This window comes from Pseudorasbora parva, chromosome 21 (genome assembly GCF_024679245.1).
Source record: "Pseudorasbora parva isolate DD20220531a chromosome 21, ASM2467924v1, whole genome shotgun sequence".
In the NCBI taxonomy this organism is placed as follows: Eukaryota; Metazoa; Chordata; class Actinopteri; order Cypriniformes; family Gobionidae; genus Pseudorasbora; species Pseudorasbora parva.
This window is the reverse complement of record NC_090192.1, coordinates 26,116,187-26,143,145: the sequence shown is the minus strand read 5'-3', so window position 1 is coordinate 26,143,145 and position 26,959 is coordinate 26,116,187. Positions and strand designations below refer to the sequence as shown.

At 39.2% G+C, this 26,959-nt stretch overlaps 2 protein-coding genes across 11 annotated transcripts in view; both read right to left on the bottom strand.

Annotated features, from left to right (window-relative positions):
• srcap (Snf2-related CREBBP activator protein) overlaps window positions 1-6,846 on the bottom strand; it is a 29,667-nt gene extending 22,821 nt beyond the window's left edge. For 2 of the 3 annotated variants that reach the window (XM_067430034.1, XM_067430036.1), the window contains exons 1-5: window positions 6,591-6,846; window positions 4,347-4,428; window positions 1,180-4,043; window positions 908-949; window positions 59-313 (exon numbers count right to left, since the gene is read on the bottom strand). In XM_067430034.1, coding sequence (XP_067286135.1) covers window positions 59-313; window positions 908-949; window positions 1,180-3,570 — 2,688 coding nt within the window. In that variant the 5' untranslated portion in view covers window positions 3,571-4,043; window positions 4,347-4,428; window positions 6,591-6,846. The remainder of the gene's footprint in view (window positions 1-58; window positions 314-907; window positions 950-1,179; window positions 4,044-4,346; window positions 4,429-6,590) is intronic. The other variant, XM_067430035.1, reaches the window with a different exon arrangement.
• Window positions 6,847-7,888: 1,042 nt separating this feature from the next.
• On the bottom strand, window positions 7,889-26,428 carry fbrs (fibrosin). Of its 8 annotated transcripts, none has more exons than XM_067430673.1 (19): window positions 26,000-26,427; window positions 24,295-24,916; window positions 23,849-24,040; window positions 22,187-22,219; window positions 20,506-20,535; window positions 20,356-20,401; window positions 18,546-18,894; window positions 17,441-17,652; window positions 17,096-17,292; window positions 16,952-16,996; window positions 16,741-16,836; window positions 13,492-13,575; window positions 13,354-13,392; window positions 13,175-13,246; window positions 12,835-12,988; window positions 12,507-12,581; window positions 12,235-12,315; window positions 10,339-10,543; window positions 7,889-10,178 (listed from the first exon to the last, which is right to left on the bottom strand). In XM_067430673.1, the coding sequence occupies exons 2-19, from the start codon at window positions 24,604-24,606 to the stop codon at window positions 8,657-8,659; spliced, it is 3,744 nt and encodes a 1,247-aa protein (XP_067286774.1). In that variant the 5' UTR covers window positions 24,607-24,916; window positions 26,000-26,427; the 3' UTR covers window positions 7,889-8,656. The 8 variants fall into 8 exon arrangements, with proteins under 8 accessions (XP_067286774.1, XP_067286776.1, XP_067286777.1 ...); XM_067430675.1 differs by having other exon boundaries at window positions 13,363-13,392; XM_067430676.1 differs by having other exon boundaries at window positions 13,492-13,560.
• Between the last annotated feature and the right edge of the window lie 531 nt (window positions 26,429-26,959).

Sequence of the window (26,959 nt, the reverse complement as noted above, 5' to 3'; positions counted from 1 at the left end):
CTTATTAACATCAACCACTATTTCAGTCAGTAAATTATGTAATTTGTCCTTCTCTCACATGTTTTGCCAGTTCTGCCATGTCAGTGTGCTTCGGGGTGGATTTCGGGGTGGTTTGCTCTGACTGAGAACAGCCACCAGAACCCTGGGAGGAAGTGGAGGGCATGTTTTTGCCATGAGAGCTGTGTACAGGTGAGGTTCTGCCTGTCTGAGAACGCATCCAGTCAGCAGATGAGGGAGATGGAGATGGACATGGAACAGGGGAGGAGGAAGGAGTAGAGGGTGCTGTAACCTTGCCCGCAATCCACTGGCAAACCTTGAAACAGACAAATAAAACAGTGTATCTGACTGTGTAACTGCACAATATTATTCAGTGTAAAGTACAAAGGAGAGATAGAGTGCCCAAGAAGAGATAAAAGTGCTTTATAAAAACAGTTAAGTCTACAAGGACATTTTGGTGAGCAAACATCTTACAACCTCTCTACTCATTTCTAAATAATACATGCTACACTGGATGTTTTATACACTCAGCTCTATTTTCCTTTCAGGTTATACTTGGAAAAAAAGTATAAATTAAAACTATTGAGTTGAAGCAGTGACAGACCGATATATATTCCAGGTCAATTACCTGGCCATTTTGAGATTTCTGGCATCAGTCAGAAACCATACCAGCTTGGCTGTTTGAAAGCAGATTTAACTTTTCTCCTTTTTGTGAATTTAAATATTTGGCAAAATAAGTGTTCACTTTAAGGTCAGCGTATTAGTTAAATTGTATTAGCTTAAATGGTACGTACCAAAATTATATATTGGCCATTGCAAAACCTATATCGGTCCACCACTAGTTGGAAGAAGCAGGATCATCGCATCAGCTTGCAATGATCAGATTTGAAGGATGCCTGACACCTCTTACCTTCAATAACAAGCCTTGTCTGTCTGTCCTGCTCTGTCCATGCTGGAAAACACACATGGCTTAATGTACAGCCAAGAAGTGCACTAGTATCAGACTACGGCTTTGAAACTGTTATGGACTGTGTACACAGGCTAAAAAAATACACTTTTGCTGACTACCTCTGATGCCTTCATAGAGACTAAACATGTACATCAAATTACAACAGATTAGACATGAAATCACTGCTACATCACTGTTCATGTTATAACAGTAAATAGTTTGGTTTCTTTTACCTTATGTGCAGCCGGAGTGGGCATAGCATTGCTATCATCATTCTGGACCTCCATAGAGCTGTCAACCTCTCCATCGCTGCTCTCTTCTACAGAAGCATCAAGTGGGTCCAGGACGGTGTGTTGAGCATTTTGCATTGTTGACAAAAGTTTGTCCGGTAACTGCTGCTGCTCCAACTCCAATTCACCTCCCAAAGACATTGAATCTCGGCATGGTGTAGCAGCCAATGTTGGTTTAAACTGATTCTCCTCCGGGACAACACTGGATACAGCACCGCACACATCTCCAGTAGAAAGAGGAAGGCGGCTTTGTGAGTTATGGAGTTGTACTGAAGCTGATGAAGTGTTAGCAGAGGATTCATTTTGAAGCATCTTGCCAGAACTATTTGATTTATTTACGTTTTCTTTCACAGACCTGTTCTGTGAAAGTACGTAAGTGGAAACAGTCCGAGAGGACTGAGCGAAAGTGTTTGAGACAGGGCGGTCAGCAGGTAACGTGGCATCCTCCTTTATTGTGGGAGATGCAGCTGTATCCGTTTTAGAAAGGCACTCTGAAGCTTTATTTAATCCATCACTGGTGGATCCAACCCGGACAGGGAAGTTCTGATTGGTTGAGATGATCCTAGCAGACAGAGAAGGTGGTTGCTTAAGGGTGGGGTTGTCACCCTTCTTTAAGATCAATAGCTTTGGGTCAATCGTGCCACAAGACAAAGAAATTAATGACACACCTTGTGTGTTTTCCACGTCAGATTGTTGCTGATCTTGTGTGGCGTCCAACACTGTGGATGTTAACCCTGTCAATTTGTTCGCAAGATCACTGGGACTTGAATCATCATGTTGTTTGACAATTATAGATCCTTCATTTTGCATAGAAGGTATGGTGCTTACATTTTCTGTGGCTTTGAGTGTATCAGAATGAGACCCTAGATTGCTCTGGGCTCGTGAGCCTTGCGTTAATGTTTCCATTGGTTCCTCCTCTTTTTTGTCAGTTAACAGCAGCTTAACTTCGCTGTGAATGGCAGCTGATGTAAAGCAGGGCACAGTGCATTCATATACAGCAACAGTTGACTGGGATTCATGGCACTGCACCAGAGACTCCTCGCTGACCTCCATCTCTGCATGCTCGGACTGTCCGTCTATCTCACTTACGACCAGCCATGTATCCTCCAAATCTGGCTGCATTAAAATACCTACATCAATCAAATCTTTCACCTTGACAGCATTGAGAGCCTCTGCCCTCACTTCCTGCCTCTCTTCCACATTCACAACATCTGGTGTGTCATTCAAACATATCTGAATTTGTGAGAGTTTCTGATCTGTTGGAATGGACTCTTGTACTCGTTGGACCATCGAGTCAGACACATTTGGCTGATCTGATTCAAGCCCCTCTAAATTCACACAGTTCTCAGTGTGAGCAAGCAGCATGCTCCTATCCTGTTGGTGATTTGATGAAATAGATATTTCTATTTGATTGGCACTGTCATTCTGCTTTAAAATCGCACCAGAAGAGCCGCAAACCATGACTTGGGACCTTTCATTCACAATGGGGACCAGTACATTGTCAGTGCATGGCCCATGCCCAGACAGCTTTGGTTCATCAACAGAAATGTTGTGAAATACTTCTTTAGCAGCCAAGTTACAACACAGATCTCCATCAACAGCGACTTTCTCTTTACCCAACTGAAACATTTCACTTACATGTACATACTGAGAGCTTAGCTCTTGCACACACTTTGTATTCTCAGGCGGGGTGGCCATGCCAGATGTTTTAGGAAGGGGGCTTGTCTTTTGTGTAGCCCTTTGTGTTTTACTGCAGTCCTCTGGGGGATAACAGCCACCCTTATTGGAGTTATTTGGCATGCTATTTCCAGGAGTAATGTGCTGCCCCCCTTGCTTTGATGATGAATATCCTGAGCAAAGAGAATTTCCACTAATACCTTTGTTTGTTCCCTCAGCTGGCAAGGTTTGTCTAATCGGACTAACGGTGCCTTCTTTGTTTGTTTTAGGCAGATCTTGAGTGACATCTTCCATAGCCTCCTTAGAGTCAAGTTTACTAGCCTGCTTAGCTGAATTTGTCGTACTGTGTTCTTGTGGAGTGCCAAATGCAGATGAGATGGCACTCTGGTTTGTCTGAAAAGGGGAAGTTGTTTGAAGCTGTTCAATGTCTCGGTCTGTTGTCTTAACTGCACTTGAGACTGCTGGGATGACTTCTGTTCTTGGGTCACAGGGGCTTGCTCCAGGTGTGTGCTTTGCACACATGTTCTTGTAGTCCAATTTGATTGTCTCTGGAGACAAGGATCCCATTTCTGTCTCAATAGGTGCAGAGACACCCCCTGCATCTCCAGGGTGTTGGCTCCAAACTTGGCAGTGGCCTGTGCTGGATCCTTCCGCCATTTCGGTCTCCCTGTATGCAAGGCTTGATTGCTCTGTGTTACACCCGTAAAGCAAATCCTGTTTTTGCGCAATGCTATCAGTCCTGCTCTCAAAAAGTTTGTCTGAGGGAGTCTGACCCTCCAATGCGTCTGTAAGCTTTTGTGAGTTTTTATCAGAAGCTGAAACAAGTCCTCTTTGGAGAGCCAATATCTCCTCCTTGATGTGGATGTTTCGTTGAACGTGAGCGATGGTCTGTTCTTTACATTCAGCTTTTGAGTCTCCTTTCTGTTGTTGAGATCCAGAGCCGATGTCAACAGAGGACGGTGGTAGAGTGGCAGCTGCGACCGGCTGCAGGGCATGCTGGGGTGGCCCGGCCACATTCTGCGCAGCCGTGGAGGTGCCACCCAGCACAGCCACTGCCGGACAGGTGCGCTGCTGCACCGCTTCTTCCCCAGACTGTCCTGCTTCAGAACCGGCAGTGTTACACACTGAACCTGAAAGAACAATTAGACGCGTCATGACTAATCCTTTACACAATGCAAAAATACATGACACGCATGTTGAGAATCTATGTGGAATCTGCTGACGTTTTCCTCCACAAAATGTGTTTTGTGCATACATTTTTCAAGCAGCATTCAAACATGGTGTTAACAAAGCGGAGAGCAAAAGCAAGGGGTAGAAAAATGTTATGAGTGACAAGACTCTTGGATAAAACTAATTAGTGTGCAATTCTACAACAACTGCAGTTTCTGAGTAGGCATGCATAAAACGCTAAAAAGAAAGAACTTAATAAATACCTGTATGTGATGAAGCACCAGTCTCTTCCGTGATTTCCACTTCCAGGATGCTGAGATCAAGGGTACCGCTGCATCTGAGGGTCTAAAGATAAACATTTGGAGTGAATTTCATGAATTCAATTCTTTATGTGTAACATCAAATTTATAATCATGAAGAAACAGCAAGTGCATGATGCCACATGAGAGAAAATGTGTTTTCTTATAATTAAAATTATAGATGAACTAGCTCCAGAAAGACAAAGTAATTTCCTCAAACAATATTCTACATGGTTGGTGGTTAAAATGTGCAGCCAAATAATTAAAGGCAAACACAGGTAAAATAGTTTTTACCATTTCTAGATGGCTGAATACAGAGTTACGCACGGTAGTCTATTTTAAAATTATAGGAAATGCTTAAGTATATCTCGCTAATATTCTTTTTCAAACAGCCGGCTTTTTACTAAGAATGTACTAAACGAAATACAATAGAGTTTTTGAACAGGAACACTAAATGCCCACAACTTTTAAAACACACACCTAGTCACTTAAAAGTTAAAAAGAAAAACTGTTGTATAGCCGGACATATATTGCCGGACAAACGGTCTCATTCAGTACAATAGTATAGATGTTTTACGTTCAGTTAGCCTTTAGTGACGAGTTAGCCTACAGCTTATTCGGGCGCTATTCTTCAAGAAGTGCCCATAAAATACAAAAGATAGAATGACGGTTAACGTGTAATACCGAATACAGTTAACGAATGCAGCCGGCAGCTCTGTATACATGAGGCGGGTGAACACACATGGGCCTTTAGCAAGCTAGGAATGCTAATAGCTTATGGACGTTGCAATGGGGCCGACACGATAACGTTTACTTTTTGTTGCTGGCGTTTAAATGACAGGGAGCTGTATTCCTTGACTGTTTTGAACAATAGTATGTGAGACGGTGTCTGTTAATATCTAATTATCAGACTCAGACAAACACATTGAGATATATAAATAGTTACACACACCGTATCAAGCTCTCAAGCGCGCGCCGAACACACTGTTAGTGCTCTGGCAAAGAGTGCGAGTATACACACAAGTTATTCAATGATGAATTATAAACTATAGCTCATCATTATATTCATATCAATGTTTTTTAAAGACTTGTCAATAAACAAAAATATTACTGGATATGTATTATACACCCATTACAGTCACGACGTCTTGACGTCACTGCGCGGGGTCACGCAACAAAAATGCCAGTCAACCAACGGTGTCCGATTCGCGAACAAGTCATTCTTTTGAGTCGGATCTTTTCGAAAGAAAGTTAGTTAATTAGTGTGGGAGTTTTATAAACAATTATACTGTCCCGTAATTGTTTGACAGTTCGATCAGCACGCATACAAACTAGTTGCACTTTATATTTTTCATAACATTTTTGTATTTTATTAAAAGCTTCGTAAAATCATTGACAATATATACAAGTGCATTTTAGTACTATTCAATGTATGCAAAGTTACAAATATGTTTAGGTTCCTAATACATTAACATTACAGAAAAATGTAAATGTAATGTAAAGTTTCTTTCAAGAAAAAATAATAGACAGCAAAATGTGCTTACATGTAACGTTAGCCTTATTAGAGAAGTTTTCGACTAGAGCATGTAAGGGTTCCAAGGGGGATGACAAGGAATCAGAGTCGATTCCTGAGCCGGTTCTTTGCTCTGAACTGCTGCACACTACAGTCAACAATTCTGTCATGCCTACTAATATACTGGATTAACTTTATCTTTATGACTCATAGCAATGCATTGGTTAATATGAAACTTTATATAAAAAACGCCTTGAATAAGGACACATTAAACGCACTGGTGGCTAAAGTATAACGCTGAAAATGACAACTTGGTTATTGTTGCACTCGCAGTGACAGGCGACAGTTCCTTTTCTAGCTATCCCCCTTAAAAGTGTGCGGTACAATGGAAACCGGAACCCACCTGACTTGCTAAGGATTTGGGTACACTTCTATATTTTGCACTTAAAGACTATACGATGGTAGGTCCAATGATATTTTTTTTTCTGTTGATCCAAATCGAGTCAGCTCAATAAAGGCCGTACTGTATACAATCTTACAAAACCCGTACTTTTAGCACCCAACCGCTTGAAAGTCAACTTGTCCCGCCATGTCAAAAACCCCACAAGTGACCCCCTTACCCTCCTCCCCCTCCTATCACTTCCTCCCCAGCATCCCCCCTCCTCTCACCACCGCCATCTTAAGTTCCCACCTACCTGAAATTTCCGAGCACTTTTCTTTTACTAAATTCTCGCTGAAGGAGTCGCCATCCGCTTCAAATCGTACTCAATCCGTGTTGAGACTATTCCAAACTGTCTCTCGGTACCCAGTGAGGTACTGGCAGGTTCGTAGGATCAAGTTAAAGAACGGTCCGAGAGAGACTGGGTCCGGAATCGCTGAATCTAGCGGTTGCGGGGAGGAGACTTTCGACGCAGCGAAATGGAGGAACGAACGACTGCTGACCAAGTTGCGGAGCGAATAGACATCTCGCGAGACGTGCTTCAGCGCGTACTTCATTCACTGCAGGCTTCTGAGACGGTTTCTGCAGCATACCCCAGTCTATACTTAAAGTTAACTTTCTTTTTCTATTTCAAACGAACCCATGATTCGTTTGAACGGAACTTTATAATAACGTTTGGTTTTTCAAACTAGTTAATATATATATATATATATATATATATATATATATATATATATATATATATATATATATATATATATATATATATATATATATATTATCGCTCACTGCCTGGCTCGCAGCAGTTTGATAAAGTATTGATATGATTATATCCACTAATTTTTAGATTCAATCCATGAACGATTTTATACACAGGCACTAACAAATATTCCTACAGATTTTTATGATTTACACAACTTAAGACCTCCTGACTTTACTTAAGGTGACAATTAATGTTTAGTGCACACGGGGCACATTTTAAGAAAGAAAATATGCAGTTTAGTCAGAAAAGTCACAATTTGCCTCTGAAATTTTGGGAAGAGACAGTAATACACCATGCATCATATACTTGCACAATGAATCAATACACTAACACATGTAAATAACCAACCTTTTTTAATAATTAATCTTTGTGGTTTTCTTTTCAAGGGACAAAAGGGACATATTTAAAATGTATAAAATGTTTTGCTCAAATAATTAATCCAGAATGTCCTGTATCTCAAGAGTCTTTCTAATCCTATAGTTTAGCTGCAAGTACAAGACGTGCACTGCTTTTGCCCAGACGACATGCCTCGTGCCACTTGGATGATGGTTGTTGGAGACTTCCAAAGGCTTCTACTGTGGAAAAGAGAAATAACACACTCCTTTCCCAAAGTATGAAGATATACAATTCTCTGAACTGTATAGGCTGGCTTTGATACATCCTCAGTACATTGTCTTTAACATAACCAGTATATTGGAGCAAAATATATTACCGAAGTGCTTTACTGGACAATAATCATTTTTGACTTATTTCAACGAGTGATTGCATTTGGTGAGACCTGAAACATGACATAACATAAAAAGTGAATATATTTATTATGGAAGGTAATTAATGTTAACAATACTTATTACAAAAGCAATATCACTATTCTACTATACTCTGGCCCAGCTCTTGTACTGAGTCAGACTAATGAATGGGAGACAGTTCTTTTCCTTTAAACTTTTAAAATATTATCCAACAAGATGTACATACAGTTCATAATAACTTTTTTTTTAAAGAATAAAATAAATCTTAAGTTCATTCTGAAGTTAATGGAAGTTGTCTGATGGATGACATGAATATTTAAAGCAGAATGTGGACCAAAAGTGTTTCTTTTAATTCGTACATTTGCCAACAGTGCTGATTCAGACAATGAGAAGTACTTGATTACTTCAGCCAGGGTCCGATTTCTTTCTTCAAATGCAAAGCCGAGGACCAGAACTCTACAATAGATTTTCCTTGAGTTCACCAAGACAAACAAGTTAGCAATTTTCGATCCACCACTCTTTAACAACTTGTCTTCATATTATTAGTAGTAATCAATTGTCTTTGAGCATCCACAGGCCTCTAAACCCTACAAAAAAACCAGGCCACAGCAAGAGAGTACCTAAATTGCACCACAGTGGATAAATATATCAAACAGCCCTGGGCAGTGTCTCTGTTGCCTCCCCAGGCTGTTTCAACACTTGTGTATGGTCAGAGAAGCTTAGCTCTTTTTGAATGTCCTGCAGAACCTTGCCATGCGAGGAGCAGTTTCTTTAGCAAAGTAGTTCTGGAAGCTCCTCAAGCTTTACCTTGGACTATCTCGACTCGCCGTCTTTATGCGTGGAAAAAAGGGCTAAGTCTCTAGCCCCGCCAAGTCTGGAGCCACGGGGTGGAGTAGAAGATCGGTTAACAGATGGAATGAGAGGTGGTGGAGCCCCAACTGACAATGCCCCAACTAGACCTGGGTTCTTGGCAAGAATGCCATTAGGTACGTGAGAGTGTGAATGCAGAGGTCCAAGTCTAGAGTAGAGGCCAGGGTGATGTGATGCTTGTGCGGAGGCTCCAGCTGGATGTAGATGCGAGTGAGACAGTAGCCCTGCATGTATCTGTTCTAGGTGGGCAGCATGAGATGGGCTAGGAAGGTGAGGTGCAGACAGGTGCGGATGTGGATGCATCCCGAAGTACCGTGCTCTCTCAAAGTCTTCTCGCAGTATCTGAACACGTTGTTCTTCCTCAAACGGGTGGGACATCAAACCGAACTCTGACCTGCCTGCTGAAGCTGAAGCCGAAGAGGTAGGTACTGGTGGATGGTGCGGGCTGGTCGCCACAGCTGCTGCTACTGCAGCTCTCTCAGCCTCCAAGAATCGCTGTACCTGCTGATGCTGGAGAAGTCTAGACAAGTGTGGATCAGAGCGAAGTGCAAGGTGGGGATCTGACCTTAGAGTCAATACTTCCCTGCGCTGCTGTTGTTGTTGGGCAGCCAGATCCCTCCATGGGTCCCAGGGAAAGCTGTGAGTGGCTTGGGAATGACCTTGTGGAGGACCATGAGGATGTGGTTGGAAACGGTCAGCTGCTGCACCTAATACCAGTCCGGCTGAACCTCCAGCACCACCGAAATAGGCATCAATAGCCCGTGTACGATCTAAAAGGGACAGATGGTGGGGAGGGTGAGGAGTTGGAGGAGGAAGAGGCATGCCAGGTGTAGATGTCAATGAGAGGGTTGAGGAAGGGGTGGATGGATGGTGTGTGTGTCGACTACTGGGCCGTTCAAAGTTGTGAGGTACAGCGGTATGCGGTATGGAGATGGGCACTGGCTCAGGCTCCTCTTTACGCTCTTCTTTGACCTTGACTTGGGAGTGAAGCTGCCCAGAGGTTAGACCGGGCTTGGATACCGGAGTTGTGGTCCGATCTGGGTTCTTCACTGGAAGTGAACTAGAAGAGGAGGAAGAGGCTGGACCATTGTTATCTCTTTGCGAAGAGTGACTGGATTCTGTGCTGAGAGTGTGTGGTGGCTGTCGGTGAAACAGATCTAGAGGAGAAGAAGCTAATGGGACATTAGAAGGAGAGGATGTGAGAATAGAAGATGTTGAAGAGCGAGGTCTGTCCGGTGCGGTGGAGGAAGCCAACGGTGGTGCCCTGGATGCAGAATGTTGTCTCTTGTCTGACTCTCTTTCTCGTTCACGCTCACGCTCTCTGCTTTGGCCATCTGAAGGGACCCCACCTCCGCTCAATGGGCCCAAGCCATTCATATGTGAACTTGGGGTGTTGCTGCGGTGCCTGAGGGATGGGATACCAGGTGACATTCGTACTGGTGGGCGTCCATACATGATACTGTCTCTGTGATAAACAGTAATAAACAATTTAAGTAAAATGGAAATATACAATAGATAATTCACTTTTAATCTTAAAAGCCCCATTGAAAATTACCTAAAATGACAACAAACCATTGAAAGCAAAAGAAAGAGAAAAAGAAATGTATTTTGTTATCATGTCATACCTGTCCTTTTCATCTTTTATATGAGTCAGTTCTCTTCTCTCCATTTCCTTTCCTCTATCATCTTTTTTCTCTGGTCCCTTGGCCCAAGATCCAGAGGGGAAAGAGGCAGGGGCAACATGAAGACGATTCCATGGATCATGGGGGTTACCTAGTCCTCCAACAGCACTTGCAGAGGGCTCAGTCTTATGTCCAAAAACACTGGCCGCTAAAAGGAAAGGTAGCAACTTTGATTAGTTTTTAGCTGAGAAAAGACTGACTGATAAAGCAGTACTTACATTAACTTTTGAGAAACCTTTTGATTAAACCGCTTAAGCGATGTTAGAAAAACAAATTTAAGATAAAGCAGTGGTTCTCAACCTGGGGGCTCAAGATGACGTAAAACGGTTTTAATTAAGACAAAACAAGCATTACAATGACACAAAAACTAAAATAATTACAAATCAAGATATCACATTGTGAAGCAATTAAGCAAACCATCATAAACAAGTTGTCATGTGTAATCAATTGACTTTTGCCGTTTATAATCTTCTTTTGAAGAGATTGGCAGATCAACACGCTGCTACATTTCCCTCAGATATGGTAAATGGTTAACCCAATTGGCATCACTGTAATTGTGTATTGTTATATTATGTTCCAAAAAATCTTTCATGACGGTCTACTGACATCTACTGTCCGACCTGAAACACTAATGCAAGCATTGTTTATTTGTTGTGCCATCTCCAAAATGACTTTCTGGCTCTTCAAAAAGAGACTTTTAAACTATTTTAATCCTGCAGTGATGTACCTGGTGCAATAATTCATAATTATAATTTTTTTGTAGTGTTTGTTCCAGCTGGAACAATTTTATTAAAAAAATGGAAAATAAGAATTCTGACCAACTTCAAAGTGTGCAAGAGCACAGAGAAAATAAATGTTTACATATCATATTTTTATTTATTTCAAAGACTATGATTTTATTATTTTTAAATGAAAAACTTAATTTTGTAACATTTTGTTAACTGTAATTTTAAAAGTTAACAAAGCATTGTTTCCCACAAATTTAACTCCTGTCTAAATGCATTTATGGCACTTCAGAGAAGCATTAACCCTTGTTTATACTTTCCCCTGGCTCCGCAGCGCGAGCCTTCGCTGACTGCATATGCACCTCCCCAAACGTACAATGCGTTTATACTTGACGCGCTCGCCGGTGTACATTTCTTTGAATCATCAGAGGGCGACGGAGTAATTGTACTATAAACCATCATGAAACAGCAGGTACACGTGACGATGTTTATTTTGGTACAACACCAATACTACACTACAAAAGAATAATGTTAAACCCAGTAAACATACAATTATTACTTGTGACATTAGAAACAAAATATATGGCTAAGAGAACATTTTTGTAAACAACTAAATTAATAAATCTCTTAAATATTTTCTAATTTTTATTTATTTTGTGGAAAAAAAATTTAATCATGGACCGACCCTTATGTTCATTAGTTGCTTACATTTACAAAATGAACCTACAATAGCATAATAAACATTTTTAATTTAAATGCACAAACTAGGTGCTAGTGTAACGAGACGTAAATAGGCAAGATTTGCCTCAAAGTTTGTACATCTTCGTATGCAGAGCCACACAGAAAGTTAGAAAAAAACGCAGTGCACACCGGCAAACGAAATGGGGTCTCGCGCACTCAATGCATACTACCGCCCACTCCGCAATGACGCTTTTGCAGACGCGTCAAGTATAAACCAAGCTAAAACCAGTCTGTGTAAATGCACATTTTGCGGTTTTATGCCACTTCCGATTAGGTTTCTGTGTGCTTTTTATGTGTAAAGATGATTTAAGTAAAATCAACCCTACTGATTAATATATTTATATATTCCTAAAAACAAAATAGCATGACAAACCTATCGTGGGGCTGCCTAAGCCTCCAAAGGCACCAGAACCAAGGGCTCCCAAAGAGAAGGGGGGTGAACGAACATATGGTTCTGCAACAAGAAACATAGCTGTTAGTAACGATGAAATCAGACATCATTGTTCTACTAAATCCATATATAACTATACTCTACAAAGCTAGCGAGTGAAGCAAGCCTGAAGTACAGAATTGCACAGAAAAACAAGAGCAGCATGGGTCACATTGGCTTTTGATGCCTCTGCTTTCTCAGAGACAGTCTCTTACCCAGATGTGCTGCTGGGGTGAGGAAAGAGTGGGGCGTTGGAGGCATGAATGGTGTGGAGGACGGATTGACTCCACCTGAGAAGACATAGGTCAACTCAGACAAAAGCTTAAACACCCATAAATGGACTACCATTGAGTGTTGACATTTAGCCAAGTTTGTGCCATATATCCTCCATAAGCAGTTATAATTTAAAACCTTTGTAAGACAGCACAGTTGTACTGTCAATGTGTCTTGTATCTGAAAACTGTTATTTAGGTAAAACAACTTCAATACCTTAAGAACAATCACAAGCTTATGTTACCTGCGAGTATAAGGAGTATCACCCACCTGCAAACAGGCTTCCTGGTCTTGTAAGGTCATGTGTCGGGTTAAGGGGACCACCAAGAGGTCCTAGACCTCCTAGTCCACCAATACCAGGGCCAGGGAGTCGAGGCAATGGGTCATTGCGGAAGTCGAGCTTTTGTGGATCAGCATGCATAAGCTGAGGAAGATAGTGACAAAAAGAAGGTCAACAGGAATGACAACATATTTAAAACACTTACTAAAATCTCAATGTTTCATGGTCAAAATGTATTATATGTCAATATAAATCTTTATAAAATACTAGGAAATATTTAAACCCATTTTCTGCATTACTACAAATGAAAACACAGATGAACGCAAAAACCTTGACTTTTTCTTGATGCCTTAGAATCATCCAAGCCACACGGACATGCATAGCGCACCATTTTCCAGGTTTCTGTAAAGAGACCGTCTAAGTACAATTAGAAATGAATTCCCCGCTACTCATTTAGAGGTCATCAACTAAAATAAATCAAGTACAAAATTAAAGAGAGTAAAACGTACATTACTGACTTTTGGTGGTGGTGCAAATGGGTCTGTTAGCTATGGACATAGAAACACAAACAACACATTATTTAAACTTACATTTCTTTATGTTCTTTAAGTTTTAGGATTTAAAAGTACATGATACAGCATCTTTACCCTTGGTGCTTTAGGTTGCAGATGGGGTGGTACAACTCCCAAACCAGAAGTCATCTCTGGAGCAGCTCCCTGAAGGGCAACAAGCTGTCAATAACAACACACTGTTCAAACCCACTTCATAGGTTCAACAGTGCAAAAAGCGCCTGCATTGGTGCCAAAAATTAGCTTTAAGTATTAAAAAGTTTAATTAAAGTGATCTTTCTAACAAATCAGACTGTCCTTGAAAAGATTTGAGATTGACTGTACAGATAGATTTGACAAGAAATCTGAGGCATGTTTTTACTGACAGTCAAAAGCTTTTGAAAAGAAAAGCAACTGGACTCCAGGCCGGAAAATGTGGATTTGCAGTTATCATTTATTGTATTGACATTCCATCAATTAAATACCTTATTTTATCTTATATTCTATATAATCTGATGTTTTTAAAGGAAAACGGACAAAAAAAAAAGTTATAGGGCTGGACGATATATAACATAGATATAAGTGATCACCCGGACCTATATTGTATTTATATAAAGCTTTCGTAGGCAAATTTGCGTTATGTACAGTGAGGAAAATAAGTATTTGAACACCCTGCTATTTTGCAAGTGCTCCCACTTGGAAATCATGGAGGGGTCTGAAATTGTGATCGTAGGTTCATTTCCACTGTGAGAGACATAATTTTTTTTTTTAAATCCAGAAATCACAATACATGATTTTTTAACTATTTATTTGTATGATACAGCTGCAAATAAGTATTTGAACACCTGTCTATCAGCTAGAATTCTGACCCTCAAAGACCTGTTTGTCTGCCTTTAAAATGTCCACCTCCACTCCATTTATCCTAAATTAGATGCACCTGTTGGAGGTTGTTAGCTGCATAAAGACACCTGTCCACCCCATACTATCAGTAAGAATCCAAATACTAACATGGCCAAGACCAAAGAGCTGTCCAAAGACACTAGAGACAAAATTGTACACCTCCACAAGGCTGGGCTATGGAGAAATTGCCAAGCAGCTTGGTGAAAAAAGGTCCACTGTTGGAGCAATCATTAGAAAATGAAAAAAGCTAAACATGACTTCAATCTTCCTCGGACTGGGGCTCCATGCAAGATCTCACCTCGTGGGGTCTCAATGATCCTAAGAAAGAGGAGTAATCAGCCCAGAACTACACGGAAGGAGTTGGTCAATGACCTGAAAAGCTGGGACCACCGTTTCCATGGTTACTGTTGGTAATACACTAAGACATCATGGTTTGAAATCATGCATGACACGGAAGGTTCCCCTGCTTAAACCAGCACATGTCCATCCGTCTTAAGTTTGCCAATGACCATTTGGATGATCCAGAGGAGTCATGGCAGAAAGCCATGCGGTTAGATGAGACCAAAATATAACTTTTTGGTCATAATTACACTTAATGTGTTTGGAGGAAGAACAATGATGAGTACCATCCCAAGAACACCATCCCTACTGTGAAACATGGGGGTGGTAGCATCATGCTTTGGCTGTGTTTTTCTGCACATGGGACAGGGCGACTCCACTGTATTAAGGAGAGGATGATCGGGGTCATGTATTGCGAGATTTTGGGGAACAACCTCCTTCCCTCAGTTAGAGCACTGAAGATGGGTCGAGGCTAGGTCTTCCAACATGACAATGACCCGAAGCACACAGTCAGGATAGCCAAGGAGTGGCTCTGCAAGAAGCATATCAAGGTTCTGGCTTGGCCTAAAGACCTAAACCCAAAAAAATAATCTCTGGAGGGAGCTCAAACTCTGTGATTCTCAGAGACAGGCCAGAAACCTGACTGATCTAGAGAAGATCTGTGTGGAGGAGTGGGCCAAAATCCCTCCTGCAGTGTGTGCAAACCTGGTGAAAAACTACAGGAAACGTTTGACCTCTGTAATTGCAAACAAAGACTACTGTACCAAATATTAACATTGATTTTCTCAGGTGTTCAAATAATTATTTGCAGCTGTATCATACAAATAAATAGTTAAAAAAAATCATAAATTGTGATTTCTGGTCTGGATTTTTTTCTTCTTTCTTACAGTGGACAATGGGAGAACTTGCAATATAGCAGGGTATTCAAATACTTATTTTCCTCACTGTATATATCCATGGATCACTGGATCTTTGGTAAAAAACAAACAAACAAGCAATCGTTTGTTTCACTCGCGCTTTCGCACTTTAGGCTGAGGGGAAGTGTCCTGGTGAAAAAGTGACATTGATGCATACCCTCTATTATATTTATCAATAATTGCAATCTATTTATTTTTTATGCACTGCCCTACATAAATCACCCCATTCAGTCTAGAATTTACAAATTATTTCCAAATAAAGATATTCAATTAATCTGGTAAAAAAAATTAATCTCACCATATATTGCAGGAAAAAAAAAATCAACATAGTTTTAGAAAAGTAGAAAGAGTACAAAATGTACAAAAATTTAAACACAAAATTATGACTGTGTATGCCTCAATGTAATGAACCACAAGACTGGTCAATCCTGATTAACCTTATTTTAAGATAATTATAAATGCATTAAATACCACTGAACTTATAGAAATACATTCAAGCTAGATATATGTAGAAACAGAAATATCCATACATGCATTACTGTTCAAACATGGTGTCAGTATGCTTTATGTTTTTGAACAATGTCTCTTATGCTCACCAAGACTGCATTTATTTCATAAAAAATGTACAGTAAAAAACAATAATATTATGAAATATTATTGCAATTTTAAACAACTGATTTCCATTTTAAGATATTTCAATATTTAATTTAATTATTTGATGGACAAGCTGGATTTTCAGAAGCCCTTACTCTGGTCTTCAGTAGCACATATTCCTTCAGAAATCATTCTAATATGCTCTAATATGTTTCTTGGTGGCTCAAGAAACATTTCTCATTATCATTATTGAAAACTTCGCTGCTAATATAATTGGGGAAAACAGGATACATTTTGTTCAGGATTCTTTGATAAATAAAAAGTTAAAAGAATGTCTTTAAAGTCACATTTGACCAATTGAATGAATACTTGCTCAATAAACATGAATTTCTTCTTTTGAACAGGAGTGTACATTATTAGCAAAATATGGCAAGTTGGCAACTTTTCATGCAGTAGACAGAAGGCACATTATTAGTTTTCCATGAACACTGGATTTTGCGGTAATACACAAGAATTCTTCACCTGATTTAAATATTTATACACAGAGCTTTTAAATTTAAATATTCAAAGCACGAACTAAATGATAATCAACTCTTACCTTAGGCTGAAAAGCTCCATGCAATGAATTGAAAGGTCCTGTTGGCGGAAGAACAGGCTGTATTCCAGGCACAGATGGTGGATACTGAGGAAAATACTTCGCAGAAGAGGAAAGAAATTAATAACAATCATGAAAATAAAGAAACTTGCCCTACATATTTAGATTAAACTTAATTAATAAACAACAGTTACAAATTTAATACAACACTTACTGGGTGTCGAAAGAGACCGTCTATTTTGCCTGGAAACTTCTCAAACTGAAAAATAACAACCACGAGAGAAATGTCAAAGTGTGAAATATCATAATCAGCCACTTTCTGAAATAAGCCATCCATGGGCTATAGTTGACTCCTCACCAATGGTGGTGGTGCAGCTGTGGGGTGTAAGAAGTGTTGGTGAGTATGAGTGTGCTGGTGCTGGTGATTGTGCTGATGGAATTGGTAGGCCATAGGGATAGATGTCTGGGCCTGTGAGGATCTGCTAGACGTCCCAGAGTTCGAACTTGACACAGAAGGTCCTCCAGAGGCAACATTTGATTGTGTCAGATCCTGATCTGTTAAACGAATAGAAAAGAAAAAACTTAATCTTTCTGAACAATGACATAAACCTTTTTATTTTTAATGAAGATTTCACTGACACGCAAACAATTACAGCTGTTAGCATTTCATATCTTTGTGTAGTTTATCGGTTAGTAACTTTACCTGTTGAACGGTGGGGTGACACCTGCAAAAGAGGAGGTGGTGGGGGAAGGCTGGGCGATGGTGTAAAGACAGCACCAGGACTGGGTCGAGAGGAGGGTCTTACGGTTCCCACACCCCCTGGGCCTCGACCTAGGGACACACTTGTAGCAGGAGTAGGTGGTCTGATTGATGTTGAAGAGGCTGAAGATGGAGGCTTGCCTGAGGTACTGGTCCTGATGGAAAAACAATGCCACATCACATGTTTAGGGATTACAATCTGTCTATTATATTAATCTAACACTCTTTCTGACAAATGAAGTCAGATTTTAGCTGAGTAAGAGATGCACAATATGATAGGAACCAGCTGATACACGTAAATAAAAACAAATATTCACCATATCTTCGATTAAACACACAATGACAGTATGATGTCAGAAATAGAAAAATTATAATTGTTCTTTCAATTATTATATACTACCGTTAGGTAGGTAAGATTTTCTGGTAGTTAAGATTTTATGTTTTTGAAATAAGTCTCTTATGCTCACCATGACTGCATTCATTTGAGCAAAACAAAATAATAACAGTAATATTGTTAAATATTTTTACAACGTAAAATAAATGTTTCTATTTTAATTTATTCCTGTGATGGCAAAGATCACTTTTCAGCAGTCTTCAGTGCCACATGATCCTTCAGGAATTATTCTGATATGTTTTTTGAGCAGCAAATCAGCATGTCTTATTATTATCAATGTTGAAAACAGTTGTGCTGCTTAATATTTTATTTTTCTTGAAGTATTATGTTTAACTACAAAAATTGTAAAGGTAGTACAATTCAAAGTGCAGTACACTCATTGTATAAATCTAGTAGCTTGTAAACATTACTTTGTTTCCAGGTGGACTGGAAAAAAACACCCGTGTACCCTTTATGGAAGTGGTGTCAAGCCAGGCAAATGCATTGAAATAACCAGTTTCATATAGGTTTTTCTATTTTTGTGTACAATACAAATAGAAGATATGTGAACAGACTATAGGTATGCCGAGCATGATTGCAGCATGATTGGTTTTAGAAGGCTGAGGCCAATATTTAAGTTAAAATACACAGAACACACTGTTTCACAACACTGACCTGTTGTTGACGCTCCCAGCGAAGGTCAATTGTGACTTTCCATGGAAAGGGAGGAAAGGCTTGTGTTTGTGCTGAGGTGGGCTAGGGTCATGGCGGTGATGGGGACCACCGTTTCTATTACGCTGATCAGGAAGTGAGTTGGAGACAGAAGCAGTGGAATGGGCTGCAAGGCTAGGCAGAGAGGATGAGGTAGAGATGGGCTCAGGGTAAGGCTGCTCCATACTCCTCTCCTGACTCCTCTCCAGGCCAGAGACCCGGGGTGTGACTGACAGGAGGGGTAGTGAGCTATTTGAGGGCATGAGGGGGCAACCGTTGCCCGCAGCAGCACTTGCAGAGTTGGAGTTAACTGCTATGGAAAAAGAGAGAGCTACAATGTAATTCGCGCAATACTGTTTTTCAAGATTTATGACAACAAAATAACCCAACAATTTTCATGTATGAATACAACAACAAAAAATCTTTCTTCATGGCATATAAATGAATTCATAATGCACACTAATGTCAAATTTAAATACCTAAAACATACAGTATTGGGATGGGAATCTCTAGGAACCTCACGATTCAATTACGATTCAATGATTATCATTGAAATGAAATGAGCTGATAACATCACCGTTTTCTCAAGAGCGACTGTTCAGGCGTTTGCAGCATTTTCCTGTTTAACACTGTAAAGCTGCTTTAAAACAATCATCATTGTAAAAGTGCTATATAAATTAAGTTGACTTGATTATCAATCTTTTTGTTTATATATAGGATATACTTTTTCTGTTAGAAACTATGTGTATCAGAGTCGCCCCTACTAGCCACTTTGTCGGGTTAAATTTTTATATATATACACTTTTCAATTGTAGTCTTTTAGAAAGGCATCTGAAATAAACCAAGTGCCAAAAAAACAGTGTTCTCAAAAAAAAAGAAGACATTTTCGGATACATATCGATACTGGAATATCTGAAATGTATCCAATACACATTTTCCAAAGAATAGATACACGATACCAGCTGCACTTTCACACTCTCTCATCTCTCCAACAGCGAGATGACACACAAACCCGCTACTGTAATCTCCCAGTCGATTGTTAGTTGATACGTTCTGGCTCAACCAAAAATCTGATTGTTTAAAGATTGAGAATTTTTCGCAGCGTTCATTTAATCAGTTAAGCTGTATTCATTTTATCAGATGGAAACATAATTGCTAATGGGGGGTGTTTTCAGAGCACCCCTGTTTCACAGGTAACAGTCTGTCTTTAGAACACCCCCCCCTGTTTTCACTTTTGGAATAGCACAACCCACAGGAGAAGAGGGACAGATTGAAGTGGCTACCCATCTTAATATTATTTATTTAATTGTGAGAGCGTTTTCCTAGTCAGTCCTATTCTACCATGTCAACAAAGACCTCGGCAGTGTGGCAGCATAAAAAAAAAAAATGAAAATGGGAAGAAAGTTGAATGCAAATTTTGCAAGCTACAGTTTGCATATCACAGCTCGTCGACAAACATGTAATATCACCTAAAACTGGTAAGCTAACTTGTCTGCATTAGGTTGCCCTGTCTGTTTTGAGTAGGCTATATGACCATATCAGAATTGCCATATTTCAATATTTTTGTGTAATAATAGTTTTATAACTGCAGGGTCCATGTGTCATCTCTTAAAGTGACAGGTCTAATAATAATAAATGTTTCTAGAGTGCCATCGTGCATCTGCGGTTAAAATCAAGACTCAAAATCGATTCTGAAATTTTCTGATTTGTCAAACAGAGATTTTTTTTCTCGCAGCCCTAGTATATAATCCTGCCACTGACAGCAGACATGTACCTTCTCTTGTGCAGACGATGAACGCTGGCTCCATATTATCAGAAGCCTAAATAGTAATGGGAGAAATGTCATTATTGAAAAATGAATGAAAATAGAAACACATCAATACATACATAAATGCAAAATTATGTAAACAGAAAAAGGATTTACCTTATCTCCTGATTCACTCTCTGTATCGCACTGTTGGATAAAAATAAAGTAATTAAGTGATAGCACTACAATGACAAATTTCCTTGTGTATGATATAATTTATGACATGTAAACAAACAAAAACATACCCTTCCTGTTCAAAAGTTTGGGTTAGTAAACTTTTTTTTTTTAAAAGAAAATTAATAATTATTTTTATTTAGCAAAGGACACATTAAATGGATTATAAACTGACAGTCAAAAGACATTTATGAAGTCATAACAGATTTCTGTTTGAAACAGATGCTGCTCTTTTTCCCCTTTCTTTTCTCTTTTTCTGTTCAAACAAATGCAGCCTTGGTAAGCACAATACTCAATTAAAAACATTAATCTTACCAGACCCAAGTTTTTTAATGACAGAAGGGGCATAGCCCTCATTTCAGAAGTGATGGGGACAGAAATGTCAAGTTTAATGTCAGTTTTGCTTTTCTGACCTGTCTAATTGCCAGGTTTTATTTTTTCTTATATCTTGCTTTTAACTGGCTAAGAAATCAAAATACACTTCTGAACAATAAGCACTAATTTGTACACTATAATATTTCCCTATAATTTCCTATTGAAAATGTTATAATTTATGTACTACAAACTATTGTGCAGTAAGTCATCATGTATTTTATACAATTAGCACTGCATTATTCATATACATTACTTAATTATTATCCAAGACGGCTTGAGCAACACGCATAAACCATATATTGTCACAATCGTGTGTTTATTGTCTTGTTGTTTTGTCAGTCTAAAAGTTTCTGCTTTTTACTCTTTTTACCTTTTTGTCTTGTTTATTGTCTTTTTGTTTCGTCAGTCTAAAAGTTTCTGCTTTTTACTACTTTTTACCTTTGTCAAAGCCACTTGAAGGCAAGGTGAGCGAAAAAAAGAAAACATAACGCTGCACGGTATGCAAGGAAGGAGACCAGAGGACATTTTTTTAATGGATGTCAATGCAGAAGAGGCTTCACTAGGCTAAACAGACCGTTTTTGTGGAAAAACGGCTTATTTAATGAATTGAGAGCACATATGATAATCTTTAACATGTCTGCAAAATTCGTTTAGGATTGATCTTTTACACACTGGGAAAAAAATGTTTTTTAATAAGAGAAGTCGCAGACAATTGGGGGATAGGTGTGATTTAAGTTACGGCAATTCTCATTTATTACTATGGTATCTGCAAAAAGTGATTGACTGTTGCATAACTATGAACAAAACTCAGTGACGTCAAGGCTGTAATGTGATTGGTTATCAAGGCACACGCGATCTAAGTTAGCCATTTAGCTTTCTCCAATGGTAGTCAAGGACCCTCGAAACTCCCAATAATAAGACCACCTCTGTTATTACATCTACGAGTCCATTTTGAACTTGCATCATCCAGCTACTAGTATGAATAAAGCATAATGTTTACATCACCTAGTTTAAGATAAGAATAAAATGTCAAGTCATGTATAGACTATATTGTCTCTTTGAATTTAAATCTAGATTTATGCACATCGGCCCATGAAAACCTTTATGTGAACATGCTTGTCTGAAAAAACGCAGGGGACGAATTTTTGGGATAATGGTAGGGTATGTGCACAATATATGTATTTTGAAACATTTAAGTCACATTTATGGGCAGCAAGAAAAAGACAACACATGGGAAAAAACAACTTACAATGTATCCTGTCTCCATGTGATTCCCAGATAACTGAAACCGACATTTGAAAAAGTCAATCCATGGTGAAAAGAATACAGTGTATAATATAAATATATTTATTTTTATCTTGCATTAAAAGGGTTGGCTGCCAGTGGTTAGTTACAGGCTGATACAGATGTCAGAATAACAAATCAGCTGATATTTGGCCATTCTGAGATTAAGCACTGGATGATAACTAGGGTTGGGTATCGAGAACTGGTTCCAAATTTCCAAGAACTGTGGATTTGATAAGAAATTATCAAATTTCGATTCCTCTAATTGTTTATTGTGTGCACATTTTAATTTGACTTTGAATCATTCAAGCTCAAGAAGACCTACACGCTGTTTTCTGTGCAGCACACACAGCCAAAGCGTGCGCACAGAAAAAGTGATTTTAATGTGAATTCAAACAATTCAAGCGCAAGAAGACTCACACGCTTTTTTCTTAAGCCAAAACAACAAAGACGCCTCTCATACTGTAAAGTGCACAATACTGAACTTTTCTTCCACGCACAAAAAAACCAACAACAAAAACAACACCTTGTTAAACAGTTGGTTATTTCTTAAGTGAATGTAAACAGTTGACAAAGAAAACGCACGTGTAACAACTGCTGCTGCCGTCTCTATAATAACGTTAAACAAACAACAAGAGACAATGAGAAATGTATTGCTATTCTTGACTGAATCACTTTTGTAACTATATTTGTAATATTTTATTTATAAAGTGCAGTGCTATTTTACATTTGATTACAGTTTCAGTACATGAAAATCCTAAAACGGTTTATTTCAATTGTATCTTTGTTCAGTTGCATTTATTTGTGCGATTGCTAATTTTATATTTGTTCTTTTTTGATTACTGAGTGTTTATTTGTTCTCAATGATGCTTGAAATGTATATTAGTTAGGATAGTTGTTTTTGTTATGATATTTTTTTTAAACCATATGCAAAAGTTCTGTGTTGTTTACCCTGTTGATTTTTGTTCATGGTATTCAGCTACAATGAAATGCTTTATAATAAAACTTGTAAAAAAAAATGTTAATGTTAATGAAAAAAAATGTTAATGATATCCAAGTTTTTCTTTTTTTAGCTTATTGTAATCAATATTAGGAATCGATAAGAATCGGAATCGTTAAAATTAAAACGATACCCAACCCTACTGATAACCATGTACACTTTAATTAACAGAAGTGGCAGTTCCCCACATCATCATTTCTGAAATCTACACATTGCCAATTTTGTCTACCTTTTGAATTGCATAACTACATACATGTATACAAATTGGCCAGTTGTCACCCTGCTCTCCAGATATCTGTACTGAGTCTATACAGCAGTCTTCTGACTGTTGCTAGGACAGCGAGAAGCATTTCGTGTGAAATATTGAAATTTTGCTTAGACCAGTCACTGCGTCTAATATCTCCAACAATAGAGCACAATTACGACTCAATTTTAAAAACACATTTTTAAAATAAAAGTCTTGGACATTATTAAGTTCATGTTAGAAGCACATCTACATCGGACTATTCTAGAAATGTTTGCTTAAATGTTTGTTGCACCGAAAATATTGCAGTGACATTTTTCATGGGCGTTTTCACATAATAGATATTTTTTAATAGTCAAGTGTGATGAAACTGCTGTACTAACCTTAGCATCTCTATTTCTTTTCAGTTTTGATTTGATTTTCCTGCGCTGCTCCCAACTGTTGGTGTACGTAGCAGGAGGTCCTTCCTCCGGCTCTGACAGAGGCCCTCCATTTTCATCTAGACCTCTCTTTCTTTTGCTTCCTCTACCCATTAACAAGCCAGATCGTTCTGGAGGCTTTAGGGAACAGTCCATCTATCAAAGTAGCACAGCAAAACATGTTAGAGAAGCAAATATTCAAGCTCTGTAGAGTGAGACTGCTGTAATTCCACTCACTGTGCGTTATTTGTTTCACACAATTTACACTAATCATGTATTGATTAGCAGGTATTATAAAGAAGTAGCAAATTTTGACCAAAACTTAATATGCAAAATGTCACAACTTCTAGTCTCTATACAGTATTGCAATATTTACTACAGATGAGTGAAAGATGGATAAGCACACAAACCTCCAAGGCCTCCAGGCTTATGAAGCTGGCTATGGCGAATCCATCGATGATATCCTCCTCGCAAGACACCGATTCTCGCTTCCTCCGACGCGGAGGCCTGTGTCTGGCCCCTGGGAAGCTGGGTCTGCATTCTCCACCGTTGGCACGGAGCAGTGCGTCTCCTCTGCAGAGCTCTTGGTCCGAGGCCGAGGATGGCGATGAGGCCCTGGGAGGCTCAGTGAGATCCGCTCTCCTCCGCCGTCGCTCTCGGTCACGCTGCGAGCGGGAGCGACGACTCTGCCTGAAGCCTCCGCTTCGAGTGGGACCGTCCATGTCAATGTCCGCACAAAGGCACTTATTAAAAACACACCCTGGTCCGGCCTGGGATACTTTACAACTGCTACTGAATAAAAACCAACGCCTCCAGGACCAGTGCTGTCGATCTCAGATGAAAATGTGGTTTAAGGTTTCTGTCTTATAATTTAATAGAGTCCAGTGGGAGCTGTATAGTGCGAGCACACTGCAGTCTGAGTTCAGTCATGTTTGGGCATCAACGGGCCTGTTTTATCCAATAACACAGCGATTATGAAAGCTTCAAGATATTCCACTTATTGTCTTTCTGTCAAGACATTGTCAGTTTCATCTGGGGAAGGAAAAAAGGAGAAACTACCCATGAGTGGCGCAGTCAGGCTTTCAAAGATTCAATATGGCTGTTTAACTAAGAAAATATGCATTGGTAATATTGGAAACAGTTGGTTTCCTTCATAAATAATACACACTAAACACTAAAAAAACAAATGACAAAGTATAAGTATCATATGTTAATAACATAAAAGCGAATATCTGTCTAAAAATATGCTACCTTGTAAGTTAGGGCTGAGTTTTCATTAGTGAACTTTAAGGTAGACGAGAAGTACAACAGTGGCGCAAAAATAATCATTATAGACGAAAAAATATGTGTCAAGTGTTTTTTTTCTCGCAATATAAAGCATATAAATCGGTTAATGAAGCGACGAGTTAAATCGCTCGATGTTAGCTTGCTAGTTAACGTTAGCTAACATGGTTAGGATCGCGGATTAAACACTCCCTTTTAAACGATCAAATTCGTAACATTTCAGTTTTTTGTACTATAAGTGGCAGTTATTAAAATTATGCGATTGTGATGTTGCCAATTAACCAATGATTATTATATATCCGGTGTAAACAACCAGGCGAGCTAACACCAACCAACATTACGTGAACCATCTTAACCATATCAAATGTCATTTTTAAAAGATCAATCATTCGTTTTACAATTTTCCAGCTCGCTATTTCTCCTCTAAAACATCTGTCAAAGCTATTTAATGTGACTCCAATAAAACAAGCTAACAATTTAGCCTGTGCTTCGTTGACACCCCACCTTGCACTTCACATTTAAGAAGGAAATTAAACTAATCGCTCAGTTCAGAACATTAATGCAGCCAATGAACGTAACACAACCCTTAACAACTTGTCTATTTGCGGATTTAAAAACAAAACCCGTCAGATGAAATAACATACTAGTCATTAGCTCTCTTTAACGAGCAGAGGAGAAAAGACACTGCGCGATGTGCTAAAATCTCAACTGAACTGTAAAACCCTTTTCCTTCTTTTTGCTCAAAATGAACCCACTCCGTCTTGATTAACTGTCGATACTCAAAGGCATGGACACGAACAAAACAACAAAAATATTTCCAATCACACCCACCAATCGCGCTGTACAGAGGGCCATTTTCCTCTGGGTTCTGCTTTCGTCCGAGCCTCCATTTAAAACGATAATAATATACAACAGGCCCCGAGGCCTCGGGCTGGAGTTGCACCGTCAAGGATGTTGAGCGCAGCCCCGTCAGCGCAGACTGGGCTCCTCCTTCCGCGGCCCTTTCTGTGATCCACTGTGTGCGGTCAAGCTGGAGATTTCGCCGGTGTCCGCGGCAAGAGCTGGTTTCTTTCTCAAGCGTAACGTGAAAATGGACCTATGAAAGCTTGCTTTTCGTCCCCATCGTCAAAATTGAATAAATAGATTTCTTCATTTTATTCGGGAAGCTAAGGCATACAAGAAGCCTGGGTGGATAACCCGAAGCAGTCAAACTGCATTGTGTGCTTCTTGTCGGATTTTCTTCCTCTGTTGATTCACTAAAAACGGGCTGTACAGAATGCGACGACAGTACTGCCATCTACTGTCATTGAATGGCACGAGTGCACGATGTGCTGCCGTTCTGTGAAAGCAAAGCCCTGGCAGAAATGCTGCCTTCACGTGCTCTCGGAATTATCATAAATACGAGTTTCCTAGGTAAAAAATTGCACATGAACGAACTCTCATTTCTCAAAATTTGAATGCGATGAGCTCGTACTTCAGAAGTGGGAATTATCAAATTTCCGATAGTTCTCATCATCCAAAAACAAGTGTTTTACACGTTTATATTTAGATATTTATTAGTATTACCATTTGTCATTTGATATATATATGTGTGCGTGTGCGTGTGTGTCCAATGTCCCCCTTTTTTTTAATTATCTTTTTCTGTATATTTTACTGTAGAGTTTGTTTGGTGATTTTCTTTAATCCAGCTATCCATTATAATTCTTTTTTGTTACTACGATTTGTTTTGTTTCCTAAATAACATATGCATACTATAAATACAAATTAAATAAATACAAACTAGGAATGTGA

Excerpts from the sequence above, each read along its gene's own strand:
- fbrs (XM_067430673.1), bottom strand. The coding sequence starts at position 24,606 with ATGGACGGTCCCACTCGAAGCGGAGGCTTCAGGCAGAGTCGTCGCTCC. Across the intron at positions 22,220-23,848 it reads AAAGAAATAGAGATGCTAAG|TTATCTGGGAATCACATGGA; the intron begins GTTAGTACAGCA and ends TGTCGGTTTCAG. Across the intron at positions 13,393-13,491 it reads TGCAACCTAAAGCACCAAGG|CTAACAGACCCATTTGCACC; the intron begins GTAAAGATGCTG and ends CTATGTCCATAG.